This window comes from Zootoca vivipara, chromosome 3 (genome assembly GCF_963506605.1).
Source record: "Zootoca vivipara chromosome 3, rZooViv1.1, whole genome shotgun sequence".
Classification (NCBI taxonomy): domain Eukaryota; kingdom Metazoa; phylum Chordata; class Lepidosauria; order Squamata; family Lacertidae; genus Zootoca; species Zootoca vivipara.
In genome coordinates, this window is record NC_083278.1 from 120,378,751 (window position 1) to 120,405,007 (window position 26,257).

Here is a 26,257-nt window from a genome sequence, read left to right on the forward strand (position 1 = left end):
AGCCGGAAGCGCAGCGCTGCGGGGCCAGCCGGGACTCTCCGGGGCTGAGCGAGAAGCGGGATGGGTGAGCGCTTGGTCTCTTCCCCCCACCCGCCCCTCTTTTCTCCCCGCCCGCAAGCAAAAGCGAATCTCAATCGCTTGGCGTGAACACTCCAAGTCCCACCCCCGAAAAGAGTAGATTCAGCTCCGAGGTGGCTGCGATCTGCAGCATCACCCCATATCCGCCGCAGGGGCTTCTTGCTGGTTCGGGCGCGGGGGCAGCCCAGGGGGGCACTAATCCTGCTGCGCCCCCCGCTGCGCTCCTCCTCACGTCTCTCTCTCTCTCCCCCCCCCCCATCCCGCCCGCAGATGCGGGACCCCGCGCGCGGCGCCTGGTGCGCAGCGGCATATCGCTGGTGGTGCTGGGCCACTTGAACCTGGTGCTGGGCGCCATCGTGCACGGCTCCGTCCTGCGCCACGTGTCGCGCCCCGCGCGCACCATCACCTCCGAGTACGCGGTGGCCAACGTGATCGCCGTGGTCTCGGGGCTGCTGGTGAGTGAGAGGGGGGGCGGGGCGGGTTTCGGGCGCTGGCCCCTTTGGGGCGGGAGCAGCGAGAGTCACCGCGTGTTGTGTTGCCCGTGTCTCCCGCAGAGCATCGCCGCCGGCGTCGTGGCCATCCTGGTGTCGCGGAGCCGCTCGCCGCCTTGGCTGGTGAGTGCGGCTCTCCGCACCTGCGCGAGGTGGAGGAGCACCCAAGGGCGCCGCGCCGCTCCTTTCCCGGTGCACCGGCGGCGCCTTGCATGGGGAAGGCGGGCGGGGGAAGGGTGCCCTGGGGCTCGCTCACCCGTTGCCTCCCTCCGCCTCCCTCCTCAGCGCTGGGCGCTGCTGGCCGCGGCCCTGGTCAACGCGCTGGTGTCGGGCGCCTGCTGCGCGGGGCTCCTGCTCGCCGTTTCGCTCACCGTGGCCAACAGAGGCCGCTTCCTGCTCGCCGGCTGCAACCGCTCGGCTCTGACGACCGACGCCCGCACCGTGAGGACCGACGAGTGTCCCTTCGACACCACCCGCATTTTTGTGAGTTGCTGGTACTATCTTGAGATTGATTTGCATCCCGTAGTTTCCCCAACAGAGATTCAAGGTGGCTTATAGCTAAAAACACGGGGAGGGGGAGCAATAATGCAATTAACATTAATTAGCATTAATATAATAGAGATATCAAAACTTGTAAAAACATTAAGAAAATTTCAGTTGTGCAAAATAAAGTGAAAAAGAATAAAAAGTGCAAAGAAAAATATAAAAGGAATATATGTGCCTGTGTTACACTTCAATGCATTATTATCTATATAAAAAAGGTAAAGGGACCCCTGACCATTAGGTCCAGTCGTGACCGACTCTGGGGTTGCGCACTCATCTCGCATTATTGGCCGAGGGAGCCGGCGTACAGCTTCCAGGTCATGTGGCCAGCATGACAAAGCTGCTTCTGGCAAACCAGAGAGCGTTTACCTTCCCGCTGTAGCGGTTCCTATTTATCTACTTGCATTTTGACGTGCTTTCGAACTGCTAGGTTGGCAGGAGCTGGGACCAAGCAACAGGAGCTCACCCCGTCACAGGGATTCGAACCGCCGACCTTCTGATCAGCAAGCCCTAGGCTCAGTGGTTTAACCACAGCGCCACCTGGGTCCCTATTATCTATATAGTGTACTGTTATTGCCCTGATACATACACGATTGTTGACAACCTACTAAATTCTGTATAAATTCATTCCAAATGTCAATATATTTATCCAAAGTCTGCATCTCTCAGCAATCTGTTCATCTTTTGCAAGGACTGCCATGTCTTCATTCCTTGGATTAAAGAGGGCCAGATCTTTATTCTTCCTGTTCATCCATACCAGTCTTTTGGCCATAGGGTTTTAATTGTCTTTTTGACAACTTCCATACAGCAGGTATATAATTCAAAAGAATACTGTATATAACTATGAAAACTTCATTTTTCATATAACTATGAAAACTTCATATTGATACAGTCCAGCACTTTCTCCCAAAACTTAGGGAGTAAGAACAAATGTTTCAAGGACGCGCTACTGTATCTTTACAAAAAGTTGCATTAGACAGTAGTCTATATATAAAGAAATGTAAAAATAGTGAAAGTGTGGGCTCTACTTTTCTCCGTAACTGCTTGACCAATCGTCCTGAAATTTGGACACAACGATCCATGCCACTCCCTGAGTGTTTGCAGGAAAGAAATCCCTAAAATCTCACACCTGTGCAGGTAGAAACCTGCTTTTCCACCAAGTAAAACAGCACCCTCAAGTGGAATTCCTCCCACAGTACACCCCTCCCTTCCTGTGAAATATACACCACACCCACAAACCAAATAGTGACATCATCAACCAAGCAACTGAAACCACCAAGGCGGCCATTACCAGACCTCTAGGCCCTGCTAGGCTGCTAGGCCCCCACTAGGCCCGGGGGGGGGGAGGGCGAGCGTCCGGATAGCAGGTCGCAGCACAGCCTTTTTTTTATATAGGCCGCCAGGCCCCCACTAGGCCCAGTGGGGAGAGGGGGAGTGCCCTGATCGCAGGCCACAACACGGCCTTTGTTTTATGTACCCCCTGCCAGGCGCCCACTAGGCCCAGCGGGGGAAAGGGCAAGCGCCCGGGTCGCAGGCCGCAGCACGGCCTTTATGTAGGCCCCTGCCAGGCCGTCAGGCCCCCACTAGGCCGGGGGGGGGCAGCTGACCTGGCCACGCATTGCTCTGGTTCTTTCCTGTGATTCCCCCCACTCTGTCCGGACACATGACTTATGCTGCCGCCTCCTCCCCCCACCCCCGGCTCGTCACTGTGACTGCCCCCATCCTGTCCCGACCCATGAGGTATCAAGTCCCCTTGTGTTGTTTGTAACTTTTTTTCTTTTTATGGTTTTTATTGTGGATATAATTGAGGAGTATTTGGTGGTGAGGAAGGTTGGGGAGAGGCCCGTTTGGGCAAAGAGAAGGATTGGGGGTGATGATGCATCCCGGGACCCAGAGAACTACTTTAAAAAACCCGTCCGGGGCGGGGGGGGGGGGAGAAATAGCGAAGCCCCACAGCCCCGTAGCAGCAGAAGGCGTGTTAGGGGAAATGATGAACGACTGACCCATTACTTATCCCTGCCCCCTATTTGCCCCCCCCCATTCCCACCCTGAGGCAGGACCCTACCTCCACTTGGCGTAGTCTGGGAAGCTGCCTGGTCTGCTGTGGCCTATTCATTCTGCTGGGAAATGTTGGGCCTTGTTGCTGCAAAGGGCCTGCAACCCCCCCAGGCAGGACCCTACCTCCACTTGGCGTAGTCTGGAAAGATGCCTAGTCTGCTGTGGGCTAGTTGGGCCTTGTTGTTGCAAAAGGCCTGTTTTCAGTTTGTTGCTGTGGAATTGGACACATTAGGATGGTTGAGGGAGTTTGAGAGGGAAAGGTATAGTTATAGAAGATTTTTGGAGGCTGATAGGAGGTAAAGATGCTGGTGTCGTTTGTCTCCATTGAGGTCTTCGACACCTCTGCTGGATGGATATATGTGAGTGGTGGATCTCATGGTGGAGGCAGGGTATGTGGGTGTGGTGTAGATTCCAGAGGAAGGGAGGGGTGTACTGTGGGAGGAATTCCACTTGAGGGCACTGTTTTAGTTTGTGGAAAAGCAGGTTTTTACCTGCGCAGGTGTGAGATGTGAGGCATTCGAGGTTCTGCACACACTCAGGGAGTGGCCTGGATCATTGTGTCAAAATTTCAGGTCAAGCGGTTACGGAGAAAAGTGGAGCCCACACTTTCACGATTTTTACATTTTTATATATAGAGAGGTCATATAGAAGAGGGTTAAAGTTTGCTTTCTGCTGCTCCAGAGAAGTGGACATGGAGCAATGGATTCAAGCTACAAGAAATAAGATTCCACTTAAACATTAGGAATAACTTCCTGACAGTAAGAGCTGTTCAACAGTGGAACTTGCTGCCAAGGAGTGTGGTGGAGTCTCCTTCTTTGGAGGTCTTTAAGCGAAGGCTTGACAGCCATCTGTCAGGAATGCTTTGATGGTGTTTCCTGCTTGGCAGGGGGTTGGACTGGATGGCCCTTGTGATCTCTTCCATATGATTCTATTAAAAGCTAACTTCTTGACCGCTCCCCAGCTGACCCTGCTCTGCCGCCCTCTTCCATCCCTAGGACACAGCCCTGGCCCTCTGGCTCCCTTCCTTGGTGATGGCAGCGGTGGAAGCTGGCTTGTCTGCCTGGTGCTGCGTGGCGTCTTTCTCTCTCTCGGGCCATGGCCCCTCCACCTCCTCCTACAAAGTGGCACTGGTAAGAGGGCACCTTTCTCCCCCTCCCCATATCCTCCCCCACTTGCAGAGCAACCCCTGGAGGCCACCCAGTGCGGCCCTCTTGCTCCCTGCTTTGCCCCAGGCCAGTGGGCAGTTGAAAAGCTTCTCTTTGGGCTCCTTTTCCAGCTTCAGGAGGCTGCCCCAGCAAAGGAGGCAGCAGAGGAAGACTCCGGAAGAGACCCTCACCGCCAGCTCCTGGTTGACATGCAAGAGGAGGAGTGCCGCCTTTAGTGGGGTGGGGTGGGGAGAAAGAGCCTGCCCCACTTTTGCTGCAAGAGGCCCATTGCAATGGGCTGTGCTGGGATGGCCAGACACAGAATGACAGAGTTGGAAGGGACCCTGCTTGCTCCATCCTCCCTATGTCAGCTGTTCAGATATCTGCCGATGGCTCTCAGTCTCCTCTTTATCAGGCTAAACATCCTTAGTCCCTTCAATAAGGAACCCCCTGCCTCAAAAGGCTTGGTTTCCAGACCCTTGATCATCTTGGTCTCCCTCTTCTGCACACAATCCAGCTTGTCAATATCCTTCAACTGTGGTGCCCAGAACTGGACACAAGACACCAGGTGGGGTCTGACCAGTGCAGAGGAGATCTTCTTCTCCTGGCTCAACTGGCAAGGGGCGGGGGGGGGAGAGATGCTTCTTCCATACTAATTCCCCCCTCCCCACATTGTAATACTTCCTGTGGCTGGGGCTCCTGAGGAGAGATTTGGTCCTTCCTCAGGGCAGCTGTGTGCTCCTTGGGAGTAGCTGCATAGCGACTCTGTGACCCAGCCTGGCGTGGTGAAGAGCAGCACTTGCACCTACTTTGCCATCAAAACTGCCCCCAATGCCCAGATGGAAAAGGGGCATGTTGCAGCCATCACTCCAAGGAGAGCAGCACAGAGACGGGGGTTAGACTCGAGAGAATTGGTTTGTCTCCTGAGGGAAAGTCACCTGTCCCTTTGCTCTGTGGCTGGCTGGCAGCCTCAAACCCCATTGCCCAGAGGAACATGGCTTCCCACACACCAGGAGGCCTTTTGGCCAGAGCTGGGCCCCTCCGGTCCCCACCCAGCCAGTTGTACTGGACTTTGAGAACTCAGAATCCAAGTGCTGTGGCAGAATTAAACTCTACAGACTCAGAGTGAACACTCCTTTCCTTCACATGACCCCCCCCCCCGGGTCTCTGCTGCTCCCACTGGGACCCAAACCCCCTCGCTTGGGGCTCTGGCTCTGGCAGGGCCATCTGCTCCTCAGCTGCTCACCCTCTCAGGCCCCCAGAGGGCCCCTCTCTCTACCTGGAGCACTTGCCTGAGAGTTGCCACCTTCCTTTTAGGGCTGCTCTGCTCTGAGTGCTGCTTGCGCCACAAGCCCCAGACCAGAGGCGGCTCACATGGCCACCCCCTTCCAACCCTGCCAGGTGGGGGGGAAGTGTCACATGCCAGCTGTGGATGGGGGCACTGAAAGCATGATTCTCCAGATCAGCTGAAAAGCAGTTGCTGGGAAGTGCCAGTGGGCAGAAGGCTTGCAGGATTCCCTCACGGCATCAGTTTGGCCATTGCAACTGGGCACAGCGCTTCTTATCTGAGAAGAACACCCTCACCTGCCACCCAGAGACAGGGTCACCCTCCTTGTATAGCAACACGCTCCCTTTGGTGAGGGCGGGAGCGGTTTCAATCCTGAGAGGGGGGCTGGGTTGGACAAAGGGGTTTCGACATCCCTGCCCAGCCCAGCCCCAGGACTCTCTCCAGGGGACTGACAGCGTGACCCCCTCCAACCCTCCGTGTTTTTCCTCCGAGAGTTGCTTCGGCTGCTTCCAGTTCTTCCCTTCGGCTGGTTAGAAAGACGGTTAGAGAGATGTAGAAACGATAACATTTAATAAAAAAGGAGGAAGGCTCGAGCGTCGGGTCCTGGCTGCGTCACTGGAAGGAGAAGTTGGTGCCGGGAAGCCCCCCACACCACTGGTTGATGAACTTAAGCACGTCCTGGCAGGAGGGGTTGTGGGACATCTGCAGGAGAGGGGGGGAGAGTCAGGGCAGGGCAGGGCAGGGATCAGGCCAGACTCTAGAGGGTCCCCCCCCCAACACCGCTTGCCCTCTCACCTTGACCGCCATCAAGAACTTGTTCCAGCTCTCCTTGTTGGCCTCTTTGCCAGGGCGCTTGAATTCCACCTTGTTCCGCAGCACAGGGTAGCCTGGCAAGGGGCACAGAGATGAGACCAGGAGTAGAAGCTGGGCTGGGGGCGCCAGGACAGGGCACAGCTCTCCCCCAACAAAGGCACGTCCCTTTGGAGCTCAGCTGGGGCAGGGACAGCTGCTGCCCCTGGGCTCGGCTCTGCGCATGGAGATGGTGTGGGCCCCCTCTGTGGCTCAGGCTGGGAGGCCTCCCCGAGAGACTGGCAGAAGACCAGCAACCCCTGACTGAGGCTCAAGGAAACACACACTTGCAAGCAGCTCATCTCTCAGAGCGTGGAAGGCAGGCAGAGATGATTTGGGTATAAAATGATGCATGGCATGGGGGAGAGAGGAAAGTTTTCGTCCCTCTCTCACAACACCAGAGATTGTGGACGTCCAGTGAAGCTGAATCTTGTAAGATACAGGACAGGGAGAAGCAAGAAGCAGAGCAACTGTGGAACTCCCCCCTGCAGGAGGCAGCTGCAGCCACTAAGCTGGATGGCTCTGAAAGAGGACGGGGGAAATTCATGGAGGAGAAAAAGGCTCTCACAGGCTCCCAGCCACCATGGCTCTGCCCTGCCTCCACAGCTGGAGACAGGGATGCTTCTGGAAACGGCGGGAGGGGGGAGTGTTGCTCCTGGGCTTGAATCTGTTTGGCCCTTGTGAGAACAGGATGCTGCACTAAGTGGCTCTTTGGCCTACCCAGCAGGCTCCTCTTCTGTTCTTACAGGATGGGGGCACAGCAGTGACTACCCCCAGCCAGCCAGCCACCCACCAGGGATGCATGGAGCAGGGGGCAGGGCTGGATGGCCACCAGGGTTCCCCCCCTCACCTGTGATCAGGCAGGGCAGGGAGCGCACGCCGGTGCTGGATGCCACCAGAGAGGCCTCATAGGTGTCGCGCTCATCACGGGGCAGGACCTGCTCCAGCCGCTGGTCCATGGAGACGGTCAGGACCCAGTCGCGGGTCTCCTCACGCTGCTCCTCCTGCCATTGGGGGGGGGGAGTGCAAGGCTTCTCAGATGGAGGCAGGCCGCAGGGCAAGGGCAGGGTGGGGTGCGGGGCAGGACTGGGTGCCCGGGAAGGGCTGCCTTCCCCTCTGTGTCCCCCCCCCCGGGAGCCCCTTCCCTCCCCCCGGCACCCACCGAGACGTGCTGCTTGGCAGGCAGTGGCACCTCAAAGGGGATGTCTGTGTTCTGGAAGTCGGAGTGGTCCAGGGCGTCCAAAGAGCCCTCCTCAATCGCCTGGGCAGAACAGACACAGGAAGGGGGTTTTCTGACCAAGGCCGTCCCCTCCCCCCCCTCCAGCCCCCTCCCCAGCCCCCTCCAAAGGAAACACTCACGTCCGTCAGGTCCAGAAAGTGGTTCAGGAAGATGAAGGCCATGTTCTCCCACCCAACGCCCTGCAGGAAGACAGGTGGTGTGAGGGGCTGCTCTGGCTGCCCCTCCTCCCACGCCCTTGGTGAGCCAGCTGAGGCCAGGAGGCATCTCACTGGCAGCCTGGGGGGCAGAGAGGGCGTAGGGGATATTGGGGGCAGCCCAAAGCACTCTTGGCCGCTCCACCCCCATCTCTTGCCTGTCAGCTGGATCCGAGGCTCCTGGGCCAGGCAGACCAAGGCGAGGGAAGGAGCCCCCTCAGAGCAGAAGCACTCTGGCAGCCGCCCAAACCCCTGAGATGGAGCAGGGGGTAAGAATGGGGTCCTCATCCCGCCATAGCATACAAATTCTCTCCACCCGCTGGGGGTGGGGAATCAGTGAGGGTCGAGGAGTTGAATGGAACTGTGGCTCCTCCGGGCCAAGGCTGCAGCTGCTCCAGGGTCCTTTTCTGTCCCCCGCCCACTGGGCCCTGGAAAGGCCGGTGGGGCTGACGGGCCAAAGCCCCTCCCCAGGAGCCAGCCTGTTCCCCCCAGCTGGACCAAGGAGCCCCCCCCTGCCTGCCCCGCCTCTTGCCTTGGCTGCCGACCCGGCTTCATAGAAGGCCTTGTCTGCGGGGATGAGCTCCGTGTGGCGCAAGAGGGCGATGGAGAGCTTGGCTGCCACCGTGTCCTGGAGGCAAAGGGACAGTTGTCACCCTCCCTCTCCATCCCTTGGATCCCACCCCACTGGCCTCCCCCCTCGGAGGAAGGTCTACCTCTGGCCCTCGGGAGCAAAGGATTCTGGGCCAGGGGAGAGCTGTGTTTGGTGGTGAGCTGCAAACCTCCTTTCATGGGAGGAGAAGCAGCTGAAAGTCTGGCTCTTTCCTCTCCTCCTCTGGGGAAGGAGGAAGTGGGGGTGGGAGAAAACCAGAGTTGAGGGCGGGACCTTTCCCCCTTCTCGCCCCAGTTGTTCTCTCACCAGCTGCTTGACGCTCTGGGCTGCCGACCGTGTGGCATAGTAGTGCGACACCACCAGCATGGTCTCAAACTCCTCATGCGCCGGAGAGTTTGCTTCGCTGGACTTCACAATATTCTCGCACTGTGGGAAGAAGGGGCCACTGGGCTTGGCACAAAAAGCAGGGCGGTTGGGGGGAGACAGGAGCCCTTTGCTACCTTCAACGGGAGTGCCAAGAAATGCAAGCAGCCACTGCAACTGCTGCATCCACAGAATCATGGAATTGTAGGACTGGAAGGGACCAAAGTGGGGGCATCGCAGGGGGGTGGGCTAGATGACCCTCGGGGTCCCCCTTATTTCTCTTATTCTGGTGCAGGATTTTCTGCCTCAGAGCAGAACATGTTTGGGGGGCGCCTGGATGCTTCAGAGGGAGGCAGCCTCCCCCCTACAGAGCGAAGCACACCCACAGCAGGGGAGGAACCTCCATCTGGCAGGCCTAGAGAGGTCCCCATTTGGCCCGCAAGGCAGTTTGCCCCAAGCGAAGACGCAGTGGGGAACCTTAAACTGGGGTGGGGGGGAAGAGACGACCCAGGATCTCCCCCCCCCGGCCCCATCCAGATCCCAGCCCTGTCCTGAGGCACTTTTGCAGCCGGCGCTGCCACACTCACCAGGTTGAAGAGGACATCGCGCAGATCGGCCCAACTGTGATAGGCCTCTGCGCAGTTCATGCCAGGTACATTCACCATCTCCACAAAAAGCCGCTTATAAATGTTGAAGTTCTGGGGGGGAAGGAAGGGGTGAGAGGGGCGGGGGGGGCAGCTCAACTGAGACGGGACCCCGACCTGGTGGAGGGTCTCTGGTCTGGGAGTCAGGTGCACTGCCTGTCCTGGGTGGGGCTGCTCCCTTGCCCACCCCACTGCTGCAGGAGCCACCTGGCATTTTGATCTCTTTCGTTGAGCATGGCAGCCTGGGCTGGCACAGCCAAGCACCCCTTTGCCCCACCGAGAGAAGCCAGGCGGCCACCAGCCCCCTCTGCCCTGCCCTTGCATGGGTCGGGCAGGCTTCATTTTGCCAGTGCCTCTTGCGATTCAACCCTGGCATGGGCATGGGCACAGGCCAAGGGCTGCCCGGCCAGGCTTCCTATAGCCCACTGGGGGTCTCCGCTTACCTGGGCATTGGAGGGAGCACCGTGCTGGACATAGAGGCTCAGAGCTTTGTCCCAGCAGCCTTCGTGGATGAGGTGGGTGGCATAGAGGGCCACGTACTTGTGCAGCACCTTGTAGTTCTGCAAGGGAGAGCAGGAGGGGCTCAGAGGGGTGGAGGCCAGGCCCCTTCTTGGCCGGTGGGGCCCATGCTCAGCACGGGGAGAAGGGGCAGACTGGCCAAGCCCTCCCCCCAAGTGACCCAGGCTCCCAGCTGTTGCTGTGGGGGAAGTCGGAGGCCAGAGGTTGTGCCTCCCGCAGCCCAGAGGAGGGAGCCTTTGCCCCACAATAGCAGGGTGGAGACACTAGCCAGTACTGCTGCGTGGGAGCTCCTGGCTGCAGGTGAAACTGAGGCAGTTTTGCTGCTGAAGGCAAGCCACCCCCCACCCCTGTGTCCCTGCCCCATACCTGCTTGGCAGCTGTCTCCAGGCACTTCTCCCACTGCTCTCTCTCCACGTACATGTCGAGGGCAGCCATGACATCAACGCCCACCAACTGTCGGGGGGGGGGGGAGAGAAAGGAAGCGCTGACCAGATGGGCAGGGGGGCCAAACCAGCCTGCATCTTGGTGGGTGGGGCAGCCTCCCCAAAGCCAACCCAGAGGCTGCCACCGTTTGTTCTGGCACGGAGACCCCCCGGAAGGCCCTGACCCTGAGTTCAGGCCCTGACCCTGGGCTTGGCTGGTTAACCACCCAGCTCTTCCCATGGCAGGTCTCATGTGGGGCAGGTTGGGGGGGGTCAGTTCCTTAGAAGGGCCTTCAAGAAAGCTCACAGCCATTTGGAGCCTGAATGTGTGCGACGCAGAGCCCCTCCCCCCCCCCGGAACAAGAGGGGCTGGCTGTGCATTTGAAATCACCCCCCCCCCGGATGTTCTCACCGAATCCACCTTGCCCTGGTCCTTGAGATACTCCTTGTAGTGTTGATCCACGTATTCCTCGTACCTGCCGCAGGGGAAGGGTCCGTCACTCACAGCCGGGCAGAGACGGGCCCCTGCAGCGACCTGGGGCCCAACCCAGCCTCTGGGCCCCTAAGTGAAGGGCTGGGCCGTCCGGAGCACGCAGGAACCCATCCAGACGCCCCATAGCTCTTAGCAATAAAGCAAGGAGGGGCAGCAAGGGGGTCTTCTGGGCACCCCCACCCCATGCGCAGCTCTTCAACGGCTCAGGACTACAATGCCATGAGGCCACCTCTCCCCATATGAACCCAGACCCTGTGACTGTCATCCAAGCCCTTCTTCCTCACGAGAGGTCCAGAGGGTGGCAACGGGAGAAGGGGCCTTTTTTGTGGTGGCTCCCCACTTGTGGGATGCTCTCCCCAGGGAGCCTCTCCAGTTACCTTCACTACAGATCTTCAGGAGCCAAGCAAAAGCGATCCTCTTCTCCAAGCCCTTTGGCCTTAAGCTACCTGTGGTCTCTCGCAGGGTGTTTTTTATGTATTATTTCAAGGGGTGGGTGTGTTGTTTTAATTTAAATGTATTTATGTGGGTTTTTGTTTGTTCTTTGCAAGTAACTTTGAGTTGCCTTTGGCAAGAAAAAGCAACCGATTAGTAGTAGTAGTGATTTAAACTCCTATACTGCCCTCAGGGTGGTTTACAATATAAAAACACACAACATACCGGTAGTAAACAATGCAATAACCCCCCCCCCCCCAGTTCATAAGGCGATAGGCCAATATTTCATAAAGAATAACAGCAAGAGGTCAGACATCCTGAGCTGGAAGACCCAGAGGTCCACCTCAGGGGCGCTGGCTGACCTAGAGGGATTCCCCCCCCCCTACCTGGGGTCCAGCTCCTTGGCCACCCTCTTGGCCTTGTTCCACTCCTCTCCCTCCATGAAGGCGTCTATGGCTTCCTTGATGAGGTCCAGGTTGAGGTAGAGCTCAGCTGCCTGGGAAAGCGGAGGGCAGAGGTGGGGGGCTCAGCCTGGGCCAGGGACCTGGAGCCCCCTCCCCCAAGAAAGCCCCAGCCCCTGCAGATCCTGGCCCTTCCCTTACCACGTTGAACTTCCCGATGCTGACCAGCTGGGGCCCCACCAGCCGCATGACCTCGATGCTCCGCGGCTGGCCAAGGAACTTGATGGACAGCTCAGCTGCCTGCAGGGAGAGGGGAGGCACAAGCACAACCTGTGGGGCTGGGAGTTGGGCACAGCAGCCCTTTGCCTTTGGTGGGGGGGGGACCCTGCCGCCCCTCCTGCTTCTGGGCCCCCTGCTGGAACTCTGGCTCCAGAGGCACCAATGGGGCCTGGCAGGGAACGGATCCTGGCCCTCAGCCGCCCCCTCCCCCAAGGGGAGCAACACACACCTTCATCCAGCACTTCTCCATCAGGGGGTTGTTTCCGGGGTCCCGTACTTTCAGGTAGCAATCCACGGCCCGGGCAAACTCACCCGCCTGCTCCCACTCCCTCGCCTGCTCCAGGATCCCCTCCACGCCCCTGCCGGCCAACAACACCCAAATCAACATCCAAGGAGGAGGAGGAGGAGCACTAGGGGGTCCCTGCAACCTGCCGCCTCCCAAAAGAGACGACTTGTGGAGGGAGGGCAGCAGCTCTTCACTGACTTCAGGAACCTTCGCCCTGGACAGATTCAAGGGGTTTCACGCCAGGGTCTCTGCCATGCCCTCCTCGGATCGCTCTTGATTCTTGCCATGTTGGAGGCTTGACATTTTTGTAAGCTGCCTTGAGTCACATAGATGTCTTAGGTGGAAACAAGAACTCCCAGAACTGTCAAGTTGGAAGGGGCCCCCAAGGGTCATCTAATCCAACCCACGGAACCACGGGGCCTGCAACTAAAGCCTCCCTGGGCAGCCACTCATCACATGGGGAGGTGGGCATACAGGCGTTGGGGGCCACTGCGGTATCCTGGCTCAGGCAGCCCCAGTGGTGGAGGAGCGGGCATGCAGTCGCTGGATCCCAGAGCGGCAAACGGTGAGATTCCTGCAGTGCCGGGGGCTGGGGGTCCCTTCCAACAGCCAGGCTGCCGAGCCACGTGACCCCCCATTCCCCCTGCCCCCCCAGCTTTGCTTGCCTGGGCCCCTTCTTGGCCACTTCCTGCTCATACTCCTCCTGAAGCGCCTCCAGGTCCCCCGGCAGGAACTCCTTGCAGACGCGGAGAGCGTCACTCCACATGGCAGCCTCCTGGGGGAGAGAGCCAGAGCAGGGTCATGGGATCCCCTCCGGCCTTAATGTCTGGGGAGGAGGGAGGACACCACGCACCGCAGAGCAACAGTGCCCTGCGAGAAAGAAAGGAGGTCTGCCAGGGCCCAGAGCCTGGTGCATGAACCCTTCCCACCCTCCCCAGGCAGAGCAGCCAGCACACACACACACACACCCCGTCTGCTACCTTGTAGTGCTTCACAGCCAGGTCCAGGCGCTGAGCCCGCAGCAGCAATGCCTCGGCCTTCTGGAACTCCTTCTGCTTGAAGGCGGCGTCTGCTTGGCCCACCAGCACAAGGACCACGCTGTCGGGGTCGTGCACCTCGGCCACGCGCTGAGCGGCCCCCCAGTTCTGGGCATGGGCGTACCTGGGGGAGCGCACAGGGTCAGGGCGGGAAATGAGCCCCGGAGGGCATCCTCCCAGGTGGCCCAGCCAAGCCAAGCCAGGCGTCTTGGGGGATGGGGGTGGAACTCACATCAGAACGGCCTCCTTTGGCTTCCCAGCCTTCACAAACTGGACTTCGGCCTCCTCAAACTTGCCCTGCATGCAGAGCGGGGGGGGGGGATTAGCCTCTCCTTCTGCCCGCTTCCCCACCCGCCTTGCAGGCAACACCTCTTCCTACCTCATCCTCCAGGAAGGAGCCATATTTGAAGTGGATCTCAGGCAGCTTCTGCTTCAGGGAGAGCCTGGCCAGCTCAAAAGCAAAGTCAAACATGCTGAGGAGGAGCAAGGAGAAGAGAAGGGGTTGGGCAGTGGAGCCACCACCCACAGGCCCCTGTTGGGAGACGGTCCCAAGGAGGACAGGGTCATGGGGGCCACCGATGGGTGTTGGGAGGACTCTGCCCCCCCAGCCCCCCCGGAGGACTGCTGAGGAAGGGCTGCAGCAAAGCATGCTGGGATCCCACCCTGCGCTACCTAACTAGGAGGGGCATGTGGGCAGAAGACAGCACTGAAGCTGGAAGGGATGCCTGAGGGAGGACGTTGACTCACTTGTTGTCGGCCGCATGGTCAATGGCCATTTCCAGGAGCCCAAACTTGTTGAGGAGCTTCACGGCGGCCTCCCCGCCAAGGCTCTTTGCCCACAAAAAGGCCACGTGCTTGTGGGAGTTTGCCCCGCCGTGAGCCTTGGCCACCTGTCTCGGACCAGGGCAGAAAGGAGGCCACTGGTGAGCAAGCTGCCTGCCCCCCAACTCCCTGCCCATTGAAGTGTCTCATTCCCAAGGCAGGACGGAAGGCCTCCTCCCCACCTCTCTCTGTGGGGTTGGCAGCCAAGTCACCATGGCCTGGTTTGCTAGACAAGCAGAGGGAGAGGGCAAGTGGGCATCCCTTCGCAGGCCGAGAGGAAGAGTTGCCGCCACCTTGCCTCCCTGCGGCTCAGTGCCACCCTCCCATGTGCCGCCTAGTGTGCCCCCACCCCGTTAGCTATGCTCGTGAGTGCAGCAGACCTGCTAACGTGTTGCGGCCGGCACTCTGTTTGGACTGCTCTGGGTCAGAGCGATGGCTCAGCCCATTGCCCCCTGTGGAGCAGTGCATGCTGGGAGCTGCCCTTGCTTACCCGGTAGGCTTCATCCCACATGCTGTTGACGCGGTACATGTTGACGCTCGCCTTCCAGTCCTTGGCCTCCAGGTAGTGATATTCCGCCTCCTGCAGGCGCCCCTCAGCTTCCAGCTCCTGGGGAACAAATAAGCCAGTAATGCCCCTTGAGCCTGGTTCCTCCACGGCCCCCTCCCTGTCTTCTACCTACCTTGCCCAGGTGGAGGTGGGTGTCGCTGAGCAGGTCCTTGTGGTACTTGCCCAGCAAGCGGATCATTTCGTCGTACATCTTGCACTTCTTGTACATGGTGATAGCCAGGTCTGGCTCATCCACCGTGATGAAGAGCCTGGGGAGGGCAGAGGTGGGTACTGAGGACCAGGCTCCCTGGGTGAGGCCCCCCAGGAGGAGGAGAAGGGCGTGGACCCCCCAGCCCAGCCCAGCCCAGCAAGGAGCCTGCGCAGCACCCACCTCTCGGCCTCCTTGTACTTGCCCTGACGCTCCAGCTCCTGGGCCTGCGTGATGTACAGCACAGAGACGTCCTCTGGCCGCATGCACTTGGACGCCAGCTGCAAGGAGAGTTGGGGCTGGGAGCAGGCACCAGAAGGAAGGAGGGACCCCTGGCTCCCCCCCACCCGCAGGAGAGAAGAGCATCTCCCCAAGAAAGCCCATCATTGGGGCAAACAAGGCCAGCCAGTCCAAAGCCACCCCTTCCTCCTTCTGCTTTCCAGAGACCAGAATAGAGGGAGACCCTCCAAGGTCTCTTAGTGCTTTCGTTGTGATTTCTGCCCTGCAGGGGGTTGGACTAGATGACCATGGGGGTCCCTTCCAACTCTACCAGTCTATGATTCCAGAGGGCCTCAATGGCTGCAGCTCAAGGAACAGCCAAAGGACACCATCCGTGGTTCCTGCACTGCCTGCCATGAGGCCTGGCTGTGGATCTGTGGGTTTCGATGGCCATCTGCAGCTGGAGCCCCTGAGCGGGATGAGCCCCCCCAGCGCAAACCCTCACCTTGTGTGCCTGCTCCCAGCGCCCCGCCTGCGTGTACATGTCAATGGCCTCCTTGCTGTGGTCTCCCTTGACGTACAGGTCCTCTGCTATCTGGAGGAGGAGGAAGGACGTTCCTGTCAGGCTCCTGCCCGCAAGATGGCTGCTGCCACTGCCCGGGGTGCCAGGGAGGGGGCTCTCACCTCATACTCCTGCAGAGCGGCATAGTGCTGGGCTACGCGGAGGTAATACTTGCTGGCCGTCTTCTTGTCCTGCGTCTCCAGGATGTAGATGGCTTTCTTCCACTGCCGCGCGCCAATGGCTGCCTCAATGGCCTTGATAGCGCACCTGAATCATGGAACCGAGGAATTGGAAGGGAGGCTTCTCCCCAGGGCCAGGTTCCCATGACAGGAGAGAGGATCCCAGGCCAGGCCCTGCCAGCTGCAAGGGGGACGCTGCAGGGCAGGCAGGCAGGCAGGCAGGCAGGCAGGCAGGGGGACCCCACCCTCACCCCAGCTGCCTTTGTACCTGGCCTCAATGTAGTGGTTGATGGCAGCATCCAGCTGCTTCTGCTGCACCAGGTGGTCCCCCCAGGCCTCCTCCAGCTTCACCACCTCGGCGGGGAAGACGGAGCGCGCCAGCTCCACGGCTGCAGGCAGGGGGAGGGGGAGAGATGGGCAGGCAGCCTTGGGCCAGGATGGGGCCTGACCCAGGACAAGCACTCCAGGGAGCAGAGAGGCAGCCAGGGCTGGGGAAAGCGGGGCAGCTGCCAGGGACAGCCAGCCTGGACAGGAGGGGCCACAGCTGCAAATCACAGGCCAGACCCAGCAGCCTCCGTTGCTGAGAAAACTCCCCAATGTTCCTCCTCGGTCTCAAGGGAGGGGGAGGTGTGCCCAAGGACTCTGCTGGCTTCTTTAAATAAATACATGAAAGGCCTGCCCGCCCCCAGGAGCTGGCCAGGGGAGGCCCCGCCATACCTTTCAGGAAGGAGCTGCCCTTGCGGAAGCACTCCAGGGCCCTCTGGGGATTCCGGATCTTCTCAAAGAGCTCCCCAGCCTGAGACAGAGGGGGGAGGGAACAACAGGGGGGTCAGAGGTGCGCCAGATTCTGCCTGGTGTGGAGAAGCTGGCTAGAGAGACCTTTTCTCCATTTCATCATCCCGGAGCCCAGTGGGAGCATCATCCAACGTAGCTGGATGGGAGGAGGTAAAAGGAGTCATAGAATCACAGAATGGCAGAGTGGAAAGGGACCCCCAGGGGTCATGCAGTCCACCCCCTGCAGTGCAGGACCCACAGCTCAAGAATCCCAGGGAACCTTCAAGGCAGGAATCATAGAATCCTAGAGTTGGAAGAGACCCCAAGGGCCATCCAGTCCAACCCCCTGCCAAGCAGGAAACACCATCAAAGCATTCCTGACAGATGGCTGTCAAGACCTCCAGAGAAGGAGAGCCCACCCACTCCAAGGGGCCTCTGGAAGAAGCTGTTCTGCTGGAAGCAGGAAACGCCGGAGGCCTCTGCCGATGCATTGTGCTGGCTGAGGTGTGCTGAACTTCCACAAGTCACCAAGAGGCACCTGGGAGGTGCTGCATGCAAAGCAGATGCCGCATCCCTGAGCCAGGGGAACGGAGCTCTTCCTGCACTGCAGGAGGTTGGACTAGATAGCCCCTGGGGTCCTCTCCGGCTTCAGTTCTAGGCATGTCGAGGAGAAAAGGGCTTTATCATCTGACCCTGCCTGGCGTTTCCTGCTCTGCACCTGAACCGGCTGCCTGGCAACCCGCTTGAGTGGTGCGGGTGCTGATGAGCGAGAGGCAGACGACTCCCAGGAGGCAGTGGCAGAGCAAGCCAATAGGGCACCTGGGGTGGTGCGTGCCCTGCGCCCAGGGGTGAGGGCAGGGCCAGCTGGGGCAGGACGCCTTGCAGCTGAGGGGGAGGCAGAGGGCAGGCCATTTGGGGCAGCATGAAGCCTGTGGGCGCCCAAGCCACTGCGTCACTCCCAGGAGAGATGTGTGGCTTGGGCGCACTGCAGGCCCCGTGGTGAATGCTGCCCTGCATTTTGTCACCCCCATCAGTGGTGACACCCGGGGCAGCCCGCCCCCCCCCACCACTCCCCCTTCCTCTGCCCCTGCCAGGAGGGCTCCGGAGCAGAGCAGGGAGTGAGTCTGCCGGCACCTGCGCCTCCCTTGCAGGCAGCTCCTCTCAGCCCACGGCTCCCTCCTGAAGGGATGACCCCCGGCGCCAAGCAGACAGGCCAAGGCTTGACCTCTAGGTGCGAGGCAAACCACCGCCCATGAAGAGGCTGCGGCTGTCTGCATGTCCCGTGCCCTCACTCTCACCTTTTGCTTTCTCGGTAGTCTACCGTGTCCTGTCTGTGACCTTTGCCTCCCTTTGGAAAGGCATGGCTCACTTCCCACTTGGTGGAGCAAGTTCCGCAAAATACCAGAGGAAACATATGTGTCAGCTCATGATGTAAAAGACCTCAAGGTCACGCTGTCCCTACACGTGTGCATTTGTGCTAATAGAAAGGGCTCTGCCGAGCTTGCCATTCAGCTTGCTCTTCGCACAGCTCACTTGCATCAACCCCCTGACTCGTGTCTTCACTTCACCCTTCTGCTCCGGACGGAGCGGGGAGGGGGCCTCACCTGCTCAAAGAGGTCCCCTCGGATGAGGGCCGTGGCGATGCGGTTGACCAGGTCGGTGTTGCCCAGCAGCTCCTCCCGGCCTGTGGCCAGACGCGCCGCCTTGGCCGGCAGCCCTGCTTTCAGGTAGAGGCCGATGGCCGCCTGCAGGTCCCCCTGGCCCTCCTGCACCTCCGCCGCCCGCTCCTCCTGCTGGGTCTGCAGCAGCCACTCGTAGTAGCCCTGGCGCAGCTTCTCCAGCGCAGGGTGGCCCTGTGGGCAGAGGGAAGGAGGGCGGCAGCACACATGGGGCATGGCTGCGACCGCTCCCCAGCGGCCCCCTCCCCAAACACCTGCCCCCCTTACCTTGGCCTCGGCCACCGAGATGCACTCGTCCCACATGTGGAGTTCCTGGTACATCTCCATGGCTTCCTCCACAGCGTTCTGGAGCGGGGAGAGGAGATGGCACAGCGTGAAGGTGGGGGGAGTCTGGAGCTGCCCACAAATGCCCCCCTGCCCACTTCTGGGCCTCACCTGCTCCAGGAAGATCATCTCCGCCAGCTTGTAGTTCTTCTCCAGCATGGCCAGGCGGACACGCACCTGGTAATGGTCTGTGCCATCCCCTCCCTAGGAGAAAGTGGGCAGCTCTCAGTCAGGTGGAGCGCCAGGGCAGGGGGCAGGGGGAGGGCTCTGCCATGGGCAAGAAGGGCTCTTGCTTCCTGGCAGGGAAAGGGGCTGTGGGGCTTGCGGGGTGGAGGCGAGGCTGGGGAGTGGCAGGTCAGGAGCACACAGGGGTAGCACCCCCCCCACCCTGTGACCCACTCACATATTCCTTGGCCACTTGGTCAGCAATCTCGTTGGTCTCGTGAAGGAAGCGGGCCTTGGAGACGTGGCCCAGAGCAGCAAAACACCTGGGGGGCAGACGGAGAGAGACGCTGTCATGGGGGTCATGTGACACTTTGTGCGGCCTGAATCTGATGCAGAAGCAGCAACGGGGAAGGGGGTGGGGTAGGATCCGCTCGCCCATCAGAAACATGACTGAGTGGGTGTCATGGGCAGAGGTGCAGCTCCCCCTCCCCCCTCCCCACAGACCTCTCTGCAATGTGCAGCTGCTTGGCCTCCAGAGCCAGGCGGCTCAGCGTCTTCCACATGGCTTCCGTCTCGGCTGACATTTCCAGCGTCTCCAGGAAGGCAACAGCCCTGGGAGTGGAAGGCAGAAAAAGAAAAGAAGAAAAAACGGCTTCCAATTTCCCATCAATTAAGTAAAAAGAATTATTCAAAACATTCCCTCCACAATAACACCCAACTATTCTACTTTCTGCAAACTAGTATTTTTCCACTCTTCAAACCCAAATATAACATGTTCATCTATCTGCCTTTTCTCCAGCTACTCTGGGTGGCTTACAGGAGTCTATCTACCCCTTGGTCTGCACCCCTTCTGTATCTTCACATATTGCTCCATCTCTGTCTCCCCCATCCCGGACTCCGCTCTCAGCCGCTCACCTGTGGTAGTCGCCATCGTCAATGGCGGTGCCAAACTCAATCAGCCCCTCGTCCAGGGTGTAGGACACGGTGTTGACCCCCTCGGTCACGATCACCTCCGTCTTGCCATTGCTCCTCTCCAGGTCCACGATGTCGCCCTGCCGGAAGCCAAGCCCCAGGCCTTAAGCCCTGCCTTCTGCCCCACCCAGGGACCTCTCAGCCCTTCGGGACAGAAGCCGCCTCACCTTCATGGGGAACATGGTCACTCGCTCGGGGGTGTCAATGTTGTACCACACGCAGAGGCTGTTCCGGTTCTGAGCCACCACCACGTCGCTCCCGGGGACCCACTGCACGTAGGAGCAGTAGCTCAGGATGGTGGTCTTGGTGGCGCTCTCAATGTCGTAGAGATGCAGCTGGGAGAAAAGGCACAGGATCAGCGGAGGTGGGGAGGGAGTCAAGTCTGCCAACCTTCTGTGCCTTCAGCCCCCCTCCACCCCCCGCTTACTTTCATCTTCTTGTCCCGGAAGAGCAACTTGTGCCCGGTCTCATTCAGCTCCAGCCAGTCAATCTTGCTGTCATGGCTGACAGTGCCGATATTGTAGCTGCCCACGAGGTCCACTGCAAGGAGGCAGAGAAAAGGCAGGTGGCTCAGGAGAGGCGCCTGGGGCCAGCCTGAAGCATTGCCAGGGGGGTGGGGAGTTTGGGGGCAAAGGGGGGTCCTCGCTCACCTGTCGCTATTGTTTTGATGTCCACCAGGTAAGCCAGACGCTTGTTTTCCTCCATTCCCTGCTGCCTCCTTTCATTAATGCGGACACTGGGGGCAGGGAGAGAGAAGAAGGAAATAATACATATGGGGGGGGGAGGGACACTGCTCCCTCTTCATCTTTCCCATGGGAGAAAGAGGGCCTCCTCACTCACCTGATGAGATGGGGGTTCATAAACTCGGTGCGCACGGAACCCAGGATCTCATTGCTCCCGTACTCCACCAGGGTCAGCTCCCCTGCGTTGAATATCATGCAGACCTAGGGAAAATGAGAGGTTGGGAGAAGGAAGAGAGGAGCAACCCCGGCCCCGCAAAAGAGGGACAAACCCCCAGAGCAACCCACAGTGGCTACCCTCCCCAATGCCGTTGCTCTCCTTGCAGAGCGGTCAGAACCTTTGTCCTTGGAAGGAAGGAAAAGGCTTCTCCTTGTACTACTGCAGGCCCTGCCAACTTACATTCTCGTTGTCAAAGAAAAACTTCTCATTCCCGCCAGATCCCTGCCAGGCGACCTGAGAGCGACAGGGGGAGAGGGCAGGTGTCCATGAGCTCCAGGCCAGCCACACCACTCCTCAGCAAGGCTGCACCATCCCCCAGCCCACTCCCTGCCAAACAGACCCAGAGACCCCCACTGTCCTCCCACCAAGGCTGTGCATCAGCCAGGCCGCCCCACTTGTTTGCAAGCCTCTGGACTCTGGGAGCACCCCAGTGCTCTCTTGTGTGAAGACCCCAGGAGCCCATTGGGAGCCTGCCCAATTCCTCCCCGCAGGCGCAGAAGGCTCACCTCGCTGAGCTTGGTGGAGCTGAGGTCCCCCAGAAGCAGCGTGTCGGAGGTGTGGGCCACAAGGTAGCGCTCCTTCCCCAGGATCTTCACCTCGTCAATCTCATAGCCATAGTGGGATTTCAACACGACCCGCATCCCGGTGGAGAGGTTCTTCACAATCACCTAGGAGAGGGGGACGGATGACACAACTCAGGTCCTCTCCTTCCTCTCCTGTGGCACACAGAAGGGCAACTTGCAGCAGGAGGAGATGGCCGGTCCCTTTCCTGCTCTGCAGCCCAGAGGATAGCAAGGCTGGCTGACAGGAGGGGCAGAGCAGCTCTGCGGCCAGGAGGAGACAGCCTCCTTCCGGGGAGACAGATGCTTCCACAAGTTCCCTGTTTCTATTATTTCATATTTTTAAAGGATACTGATGGAAGAAATTGCATTTCATTTTTGTGCGTGTGGTTGTTTTCTTAAAGAAAATGTATGTTCTGAAATATTTGGTTGAGGACCTTCAAGGATAAATAAGTAGAAAAGGTGGGATTTCATCAATTTAATAATAATAATAATAATAATAATAATAATAATAATAATAATAATTTTATTATTTATACCCCCACCCATCTGGCTGGGTATCTAAAAACATTATTTAAAAAATCATTAAAAACTTCCCTAAGATTAAAAATACATTAAAACATCAGTCATTAACAACTTCCCTAAACAGGGCTGCCTTCAGATGTCTTCTAAACATCAGATAGTTGTTTATTTCCTTACTACCGTATCTGATGGGAGGCGTCCACTACCAAGAAGGCCTTCTGCCTGGTTCCTTGTAACTTCGCTTCTCACAGTGAGGAAACCAGTAGAAGACCCTCGGAGCTGGACCTCAGTGTCTGGGCTGAGCAATGGGGGTGGAGACGCTCCTTCAGGTATACTGAGCCGAGGCCGTTTAGGGCTTCACATTTGAGTCATATGGGAAAATGCCAAGCAGAAGAAGATTCCTGTAGCACCTTAAAAAGGATGACCCTGGCGGTGGCAGGAGCTTTTGTGGGCTCCAGCCTGGAAAAGCAGCCAGGGGCTGGAAGTGAGGCTTCATTTGTCCCAATGAGCGAGAGGGAGGATGGCCAAATGAAGCCTGAGGGGCTACAATCCATTCAGAAAGATTGACTTTAACTACATCAGCAGAAGACTAGTGAATGCATTATAGTTTATGAAAGACAGACTCAATATATCAAAGAGGAAAACTGAGTGCCCATAAATACATAAATGCATCTTGAGGGGAGAATCTAAGAAATGATTAAGTAGCTATTACATGCCAGGTTCACACCATACAAGATTAAAATGAATCCTACAACGGCCCAGCTAAACTCTGCCAGCCCTCTCATTAATAAGCTGACTCCATGATCCCACCTGCCCTAATTAGTTGAATTAGCTGCCTTTGCGTTTAAGAGAAGAACATAGCTAGCTACCAATCTAGAGTCAAATCCCAGAAAAAAGGCTCCTGGGGTCTTAGATGTGTGCCACAGGATCCAGAAAAATCCAAACACCATATTAGTCGAGGCAAAAAGCAAAGAAAGAAATGTTTTAGAAAGAAAATAGTGAAGCCTGAACCAACTGAAATTTGGTCAGAGAAAAAGATAAATAAGAATGCAGAAAATCTGGGATGACAAAGGAGGATCAGGGGGAAAACTGCACTCAATGCTTCAACCTGAGACTTCCTCAGGAAGTGGTGGCTTTTGAACAAAGCTGGGTTGCCATCATTCAGAGATTTGGAGCCCAGCTGGTCCTTTCTTGGAGTTCTTGCTTTGATCTTGCTCCTCCCTCAGCTTGTGAAATGGCTCTTACTCATTTCCTTTGAGTCAACCTTCTTGGCCGGAATATTTGGCTCACGAACAGTTTTGGACGGATACAGCTTTTCTTTTCCCGAAAATTGGCTCAGACCTCACTAAGTGATACAATCTTTCCAAACAGTGTAGCCTCTGCAGTTTGCTCATCCCTCTTTCAGCCCCTTGGCAAATCAAGGACCCTGCGGGCATCTTGGTCTGCAGCAAAACTGACCTTTGCTTAGAGAACATTGTCTTACACCTAGAATCATAGAGTTGGAAGAGACCACAAGGGCCATCCAGTCCAACCCCCTTGCCAAGCAGGAAACACCATCAAAGCATTCTTGACATATGCCTGTCAAGCCTCTGCTTAAAGACCTGCAAAGAAGGAAACTCCACCACACTCCTTGGCAGCAAATTCCACTGCCGAACAGCTCTTACTGTCAGGAAGTTCTTCCTAATGTTTAGGTGGAATCTTCTTTCTATTTCTTACCTATCCTGAGTAAGAGCAGCAAGGAGTAAAAAGAGCAGGACAGGCCTTCCTCTGGGCAACCTGCCCTCCCTCCAGCAGCCCCCTCCCTCTTCTTCCACCCCACAGTCCATGGCCAGAGCCCACCACTGCAGCCAGAGGTCCCTACCCTCTGACCGCAACACATACCTGGCTAGGCCCCACGTAAGTCATTTCAAACTTGTTTTTGTAAATGCTCCTGCGCAGGCAGCAGTCAAACTGCTCCACTCCGCCACAGAGGGTGCCCTGCAGAAACAAAAGCCTTTTCAGCCCACAACCCCAGACCCTCCCTGCCCGCCAACCCAAGATGCCCTGCAGGCATGATACGGCAGAGAAGGCGCCCTGCCCCACCCACCCACCCACCGCGCAGAGCCGTGAGCCATCCCGCTTCCAGGCCAAGGCAGTGATGGTGTAGAGGTGAGGGATCTCCTTGGGCTTGGCTTCCTCCCAGGCACTCCGGCGGGGGCTCCAGTTCAGCACCCTCAGCCTGGGGAAATCAAGGGGGCAGGCAGTGAGGGTCCGAGAGGGAACAGCGCAGTGCCCATTCCCCGCCCCGGCCCTCTGCTCTGGCTGAGCCGCACCTGTCAAAGCTGCCGATGACCACAGACTGGCCCCCCGGGCTGGCGGCCGCCACCGTGAACTCCTTCTCCGAAGAGTCCCGGCTGTAGTCAAAGGTCTGGATGACGTGGCCCTCCTTCCCGTAAGCCACCATCTTCTTGTCGCAGCCAGCGGCCACAATGCTGTTGGAGGCCCAGGCCATGGCGTAGGGGGGGCAGGGGTGGATCACCAGCTTGCCCTGTCCAGGCACCAGGAGCAAGAAAGAGTGAGCAATGAAAAGCCGGAGAGAGAGAAAGCAGGAACCCCTTCCCACCCTGATCTGCTCCTCCTGGTGAGAACCCCGGGCAGCGGCAAACTCTCTGCTCTCCCCACATAGCACAGCAAGGGGGTGGGGGTGCAACACCTGACGTTGTGCTTCTCTGAATGCCAGGGGAGGCCTGCACTGGACCACTAGCTGCAGGTGGGAAACCAGGAAGGCAGGAAAGACTTCCATGTTATAGTAGGCATTGCTGGAGGGTGGCGGGGGCAGCCTTGCTGGGACTGATCTCCCCCCGCTTCATTTAAAGGGCTATCTGAGGGCTTGGTGCAAGCAAAGAGCACACAAGGGCTTTGAAATGAGTGTGAGAGCCACTGCTCCCTGTCGAAAGCAGCCCCTCCACCCACCTTGGCAGAATGGCTGCTTGGGAAGAATTCTCCCCTCTCACCAACACCTCCCCAAACCGAAGGTGCTCCCTGGGGCCCTTCCATGCCTCAGAGGCAGCCACTGTGACCAGTCTCCTTAACTGGAGGTTCTTAAGCAGAGATTGGGTGCATATTGTGCATTACAGGAGGGTGGCCTAGATGACCCTTGGGGTCCCTCTCTCTCTATAATTCTATGATCCCCCCTGCCCTGGTCTCCGTGCAGGCCTGGTCTGGCTGAGGAAAGGGGCTCCGGGGAGAAGAAAGCCTGCCTGCACCTGTGACTCCCCAGAACCTTCATCGTCAAAGAAGTAGCGCACGATGGTTCCGTCTGCATGTCCAGAGAGGATTCCCTTCCCTGAGATGCTGTGCGGCAGTAGCAGAAGGAAGACAAAAGGAGGTCATCAGGGAGCTCCAGCGGGGGGGGGGGCTCAGGGCTCCCCCTTGGGGCTTCCTCACCCTCCCACACTCACTTGGAGGCCAAGGAGACGACGTAGGAGTCTGTCCCATAGATGGTGGATGATTTGTTGGTCTTGGTGTTGGCCAGGCGAACCTTCCAGAGAGACAAGTCTGGTCAGCCCGGCAGCCTTTGATGCGCAAGGGAGCAAAGGGAGAAGAGAGGCACCTCCAGAAACCCCACACTCCCTCCAGGGCAACAAGCTAGGGAGAAGACGGGGCCCCAGGAGGCGTCAGGGCCAGATGGAGGGACTCCTCTGCAGGAGGCTCCAGGCAGGCTCTTTCTGACTCCAAGAGCTAAGAGGTGGAAGACCGCTGGCCAGGTCACTCCTACCTTGCCTTCAACAAGCCCAAAGACAATGGTGTTTTCCTCCGGCCACAGCAAGCATGTCACAGCGCTCTGGTGGGGAACAGGGCAAAGAAGGGGGTCAGGAGGAGGAAAGCAGGCAGGGAGGAGGCCCAGCTCCACCTCTGATGGGCTGCTCAAGGAGGAGGAGCCGCGAAGAGGAGGAGTCTGGAAGAGGAGGCTTCTCTCACAGAGCCCTTTTGATGCTGCCCCCTCCCCTCCAGCACCACAAGAGAGTGGGGGTCCTGCTCAGCAGAAAAAGGGAGGACAGGAGAGAAGAGAGACGAGCCTTTGTCTCTGGATCATGTTGGGACCAAGACTGGTTCTCTGTGCTTGGCCTGTCTGGACTGAGCTTTATCTGCAACCCTGTTGGTGAGTTCTTGGGTGAAAGGCTCATGTTTTCGGTAACCGGGAACCACCCTGCAGCCACTGAGCACATCTCCTGGAGTTTGATAGCTCCCAACTGCCCAGAAATATAAACCTGGAGGTGAGGGGGCCCCAACAGCAGCCTTGAGGGTCTCCGCAGGCACATGGAGGCTGGCTGCTGGGTCTTACCGTCTGAATGAATTTGTTGCAGATCACCTTCTTGTCTCCCCTGAAGAAGAGCAAACAGAGAGAGAGAG

The 26,257-nt window shown here is 58.2% G+C and overlaps 2 protein-coding genes across 2 annotated transcripts in view; one reads left to right on the top strand and one right to left on the bottom strand.

Moving 5' to 3' along the window:
* On the top strand, positions 1-6,194 carry KRTCAP3 (keratinocyte associated protein 3). The gene is made up of 6 exons (XM_035110797.2): positions 1-64; positions 349-533; positions 633-692; positions 855-1,052; positions 4,166-4,300; positions 4,447-6,194. Exons 1-6 carry the CDS (start codon positions 61-63, stop codon positions 4,549-4,551), a joined length of 687 nt encoding a protein of 228 aa, XP_034966688.2. The 5' UTR covers positions 1-60; the 3' UTR covers positions 4,552-6,194.
* IFT172 (intraflagellar transport 172) overlaps positions 6,157-26,257 on the bottom strand; it is a 22,234-nt gene continuing 2,133 nt past the window's right edge. Inside the window, exons 4-48 of the mRNA XM_035110796.2 lie at positions 26,190-26,229; positions 25,623-25,688; positions 25,306-25,385; positions 25,111-25,198; positions 24,178-24,392; positions 23,960-24,083; positions 23,747-23,842; positions 21,290-21,451; positions 20,964-21,017; positions 20,664-20,767; positions 20,474-20,559; positions 20,251-20,363; positions 19,991-20,158; positions 19,767-19,903; positions 19,356-19,463; positions 19,090-19,174; positions 18,798-18,890; positions 18,630-18,707; positions 18,288-18,536; positions 16,627-16,705; positions 16,178-16,298; positions 15,853-15,997; positions 15,674-15,763; positions 15,133-15,230; positions 14,875-15,010; positions 14,685-14,801; positions 14,120-14,262; positions 13,752-13,845; positions 13,605-13,669; positions 13,316-13,496; positions 13,001-13,110; positions 12,279-12,408; positions 11,972-12,070; positions 11,756-11,865; positions 10,857-10,920; positions 10,389-10,475; positions 9,947-10,063; positions 9,447-9,557; positions 8,803-8,922; positions 8,419-8,514; positions 7,812-7,871; positions 7,615-7,713; positions 7,303-7,456; positions 6,399-6,490; positions 6,157-6,305 (exon numbers count right to left, since the gene is read on the bottom strand). Coding sequence (XP_034966687.1) covers positions 6,216-6,305; positions 6,399-6,490; positions 7,303-7,456; positions 7,615-7,713; positions 7,812-7,871; positions 8,419-8,514; positions 8,803-8,922; positions 9,447-9,557; positions 9,947-10,063; positions 10,389-10,475; positions 10,857-10,920; positions 11,756-11,865; positions 11,972-12,070; positions 12,279-12,408; positions 13,001-13,110; positions 13,316-13,496; positions 13,605-13,669; positions 13,752-13,845; positions 14,120-14,262; positions 14,685-14,801; positions 14,875-15,010; positions 15,133-15,230; positions 15,674-15,763; positions 15,853-15,997; positions 16,178-16,298; positions 16,627-16,705; positions 18,288-18,536; positions 18,630-18,707; positions 18,798-18,890; positions 19,090-19,174; positions 19,356-19,463; positions 19,767-19,903; positions 19,991-20,158; positions 20,251-20,363; positions 20,474-20,559; positions 20,664-20,767; positions 20,964-21,017; positions 21,290-21,451; positions 23,747-23,842; positions 23,960-24,083; positions 24,178-24,392; positions 25,111-25,198; positions 25,306-25,385; positions 25,623-25,688; positions 26,190-26,229 — 4,954 coding nt within the window. The 3' untranslated portion in view covers positions 6,157-6,215. The remainder of the gene's footprint in view (positions 6,306-6,398; positions 6,491-7,302; positions 7,457-7,614; positions 7,714-7,811; positions 7,872-8,418; positions 8,515-8,802; positions 8,923-9,446; positions 9,558-9,946; positions 10,064-10,388; positions 10,476-10,856; positions 10,921-11,755; positions 11,866-11,971; positions 12,071-12,278; positions 12,409-13,000; positions 13,111-13,315; positions 13,497-13,604; positions 13,670-13,751; positions 13,846-14,119; positions 14,263-14,684; positions 14,802-14,874; positions 15,011-15,132; positions 15,231-15,673; positions 15,764-15,852; positions 15,998-16,177; positions 16,299-16,626; positions 16,706-18,287; positions 18,537-18,629; positions 18,708-18,797; positions 18,891-19,089; positions 19,175-19,355; positions 19,464-19,766; positions 19,904-19,990; positions 20,159-20,250; positions 20,364-20,473; positions 20,560-20,663; positions 20,768-20,963; positions 21,018-21,289; positions 21,452-23,746; positions 23,843-23,959; positions 24,084-24,177; positions 24,393-25,110; positions 25,199-25,305; positions 25,386-25,622; positions 25,689-26,189; positions 26,230-26,257) is intronic.

Bases quoted from the DNA above. Each gene is read 5' to 3' on its own strand.
- KRTCAP3 (XM_035110797.2), top strand. The intron at 693-854 runs GTGAGTGCGGCT...CTCCCTCCTCAG, and splicing joins GCCGCTCGCCGCCTTGGCTG to CGCTGGGCGCTGCTGGCCGC. The intron at 1,053-4,165 runs GTGAGTTGCTGG...TTCCATCCCTAG, and splicing joins TCGACACCACCCGCATTTTT to GACACAGCCCTGGCCCTCTG.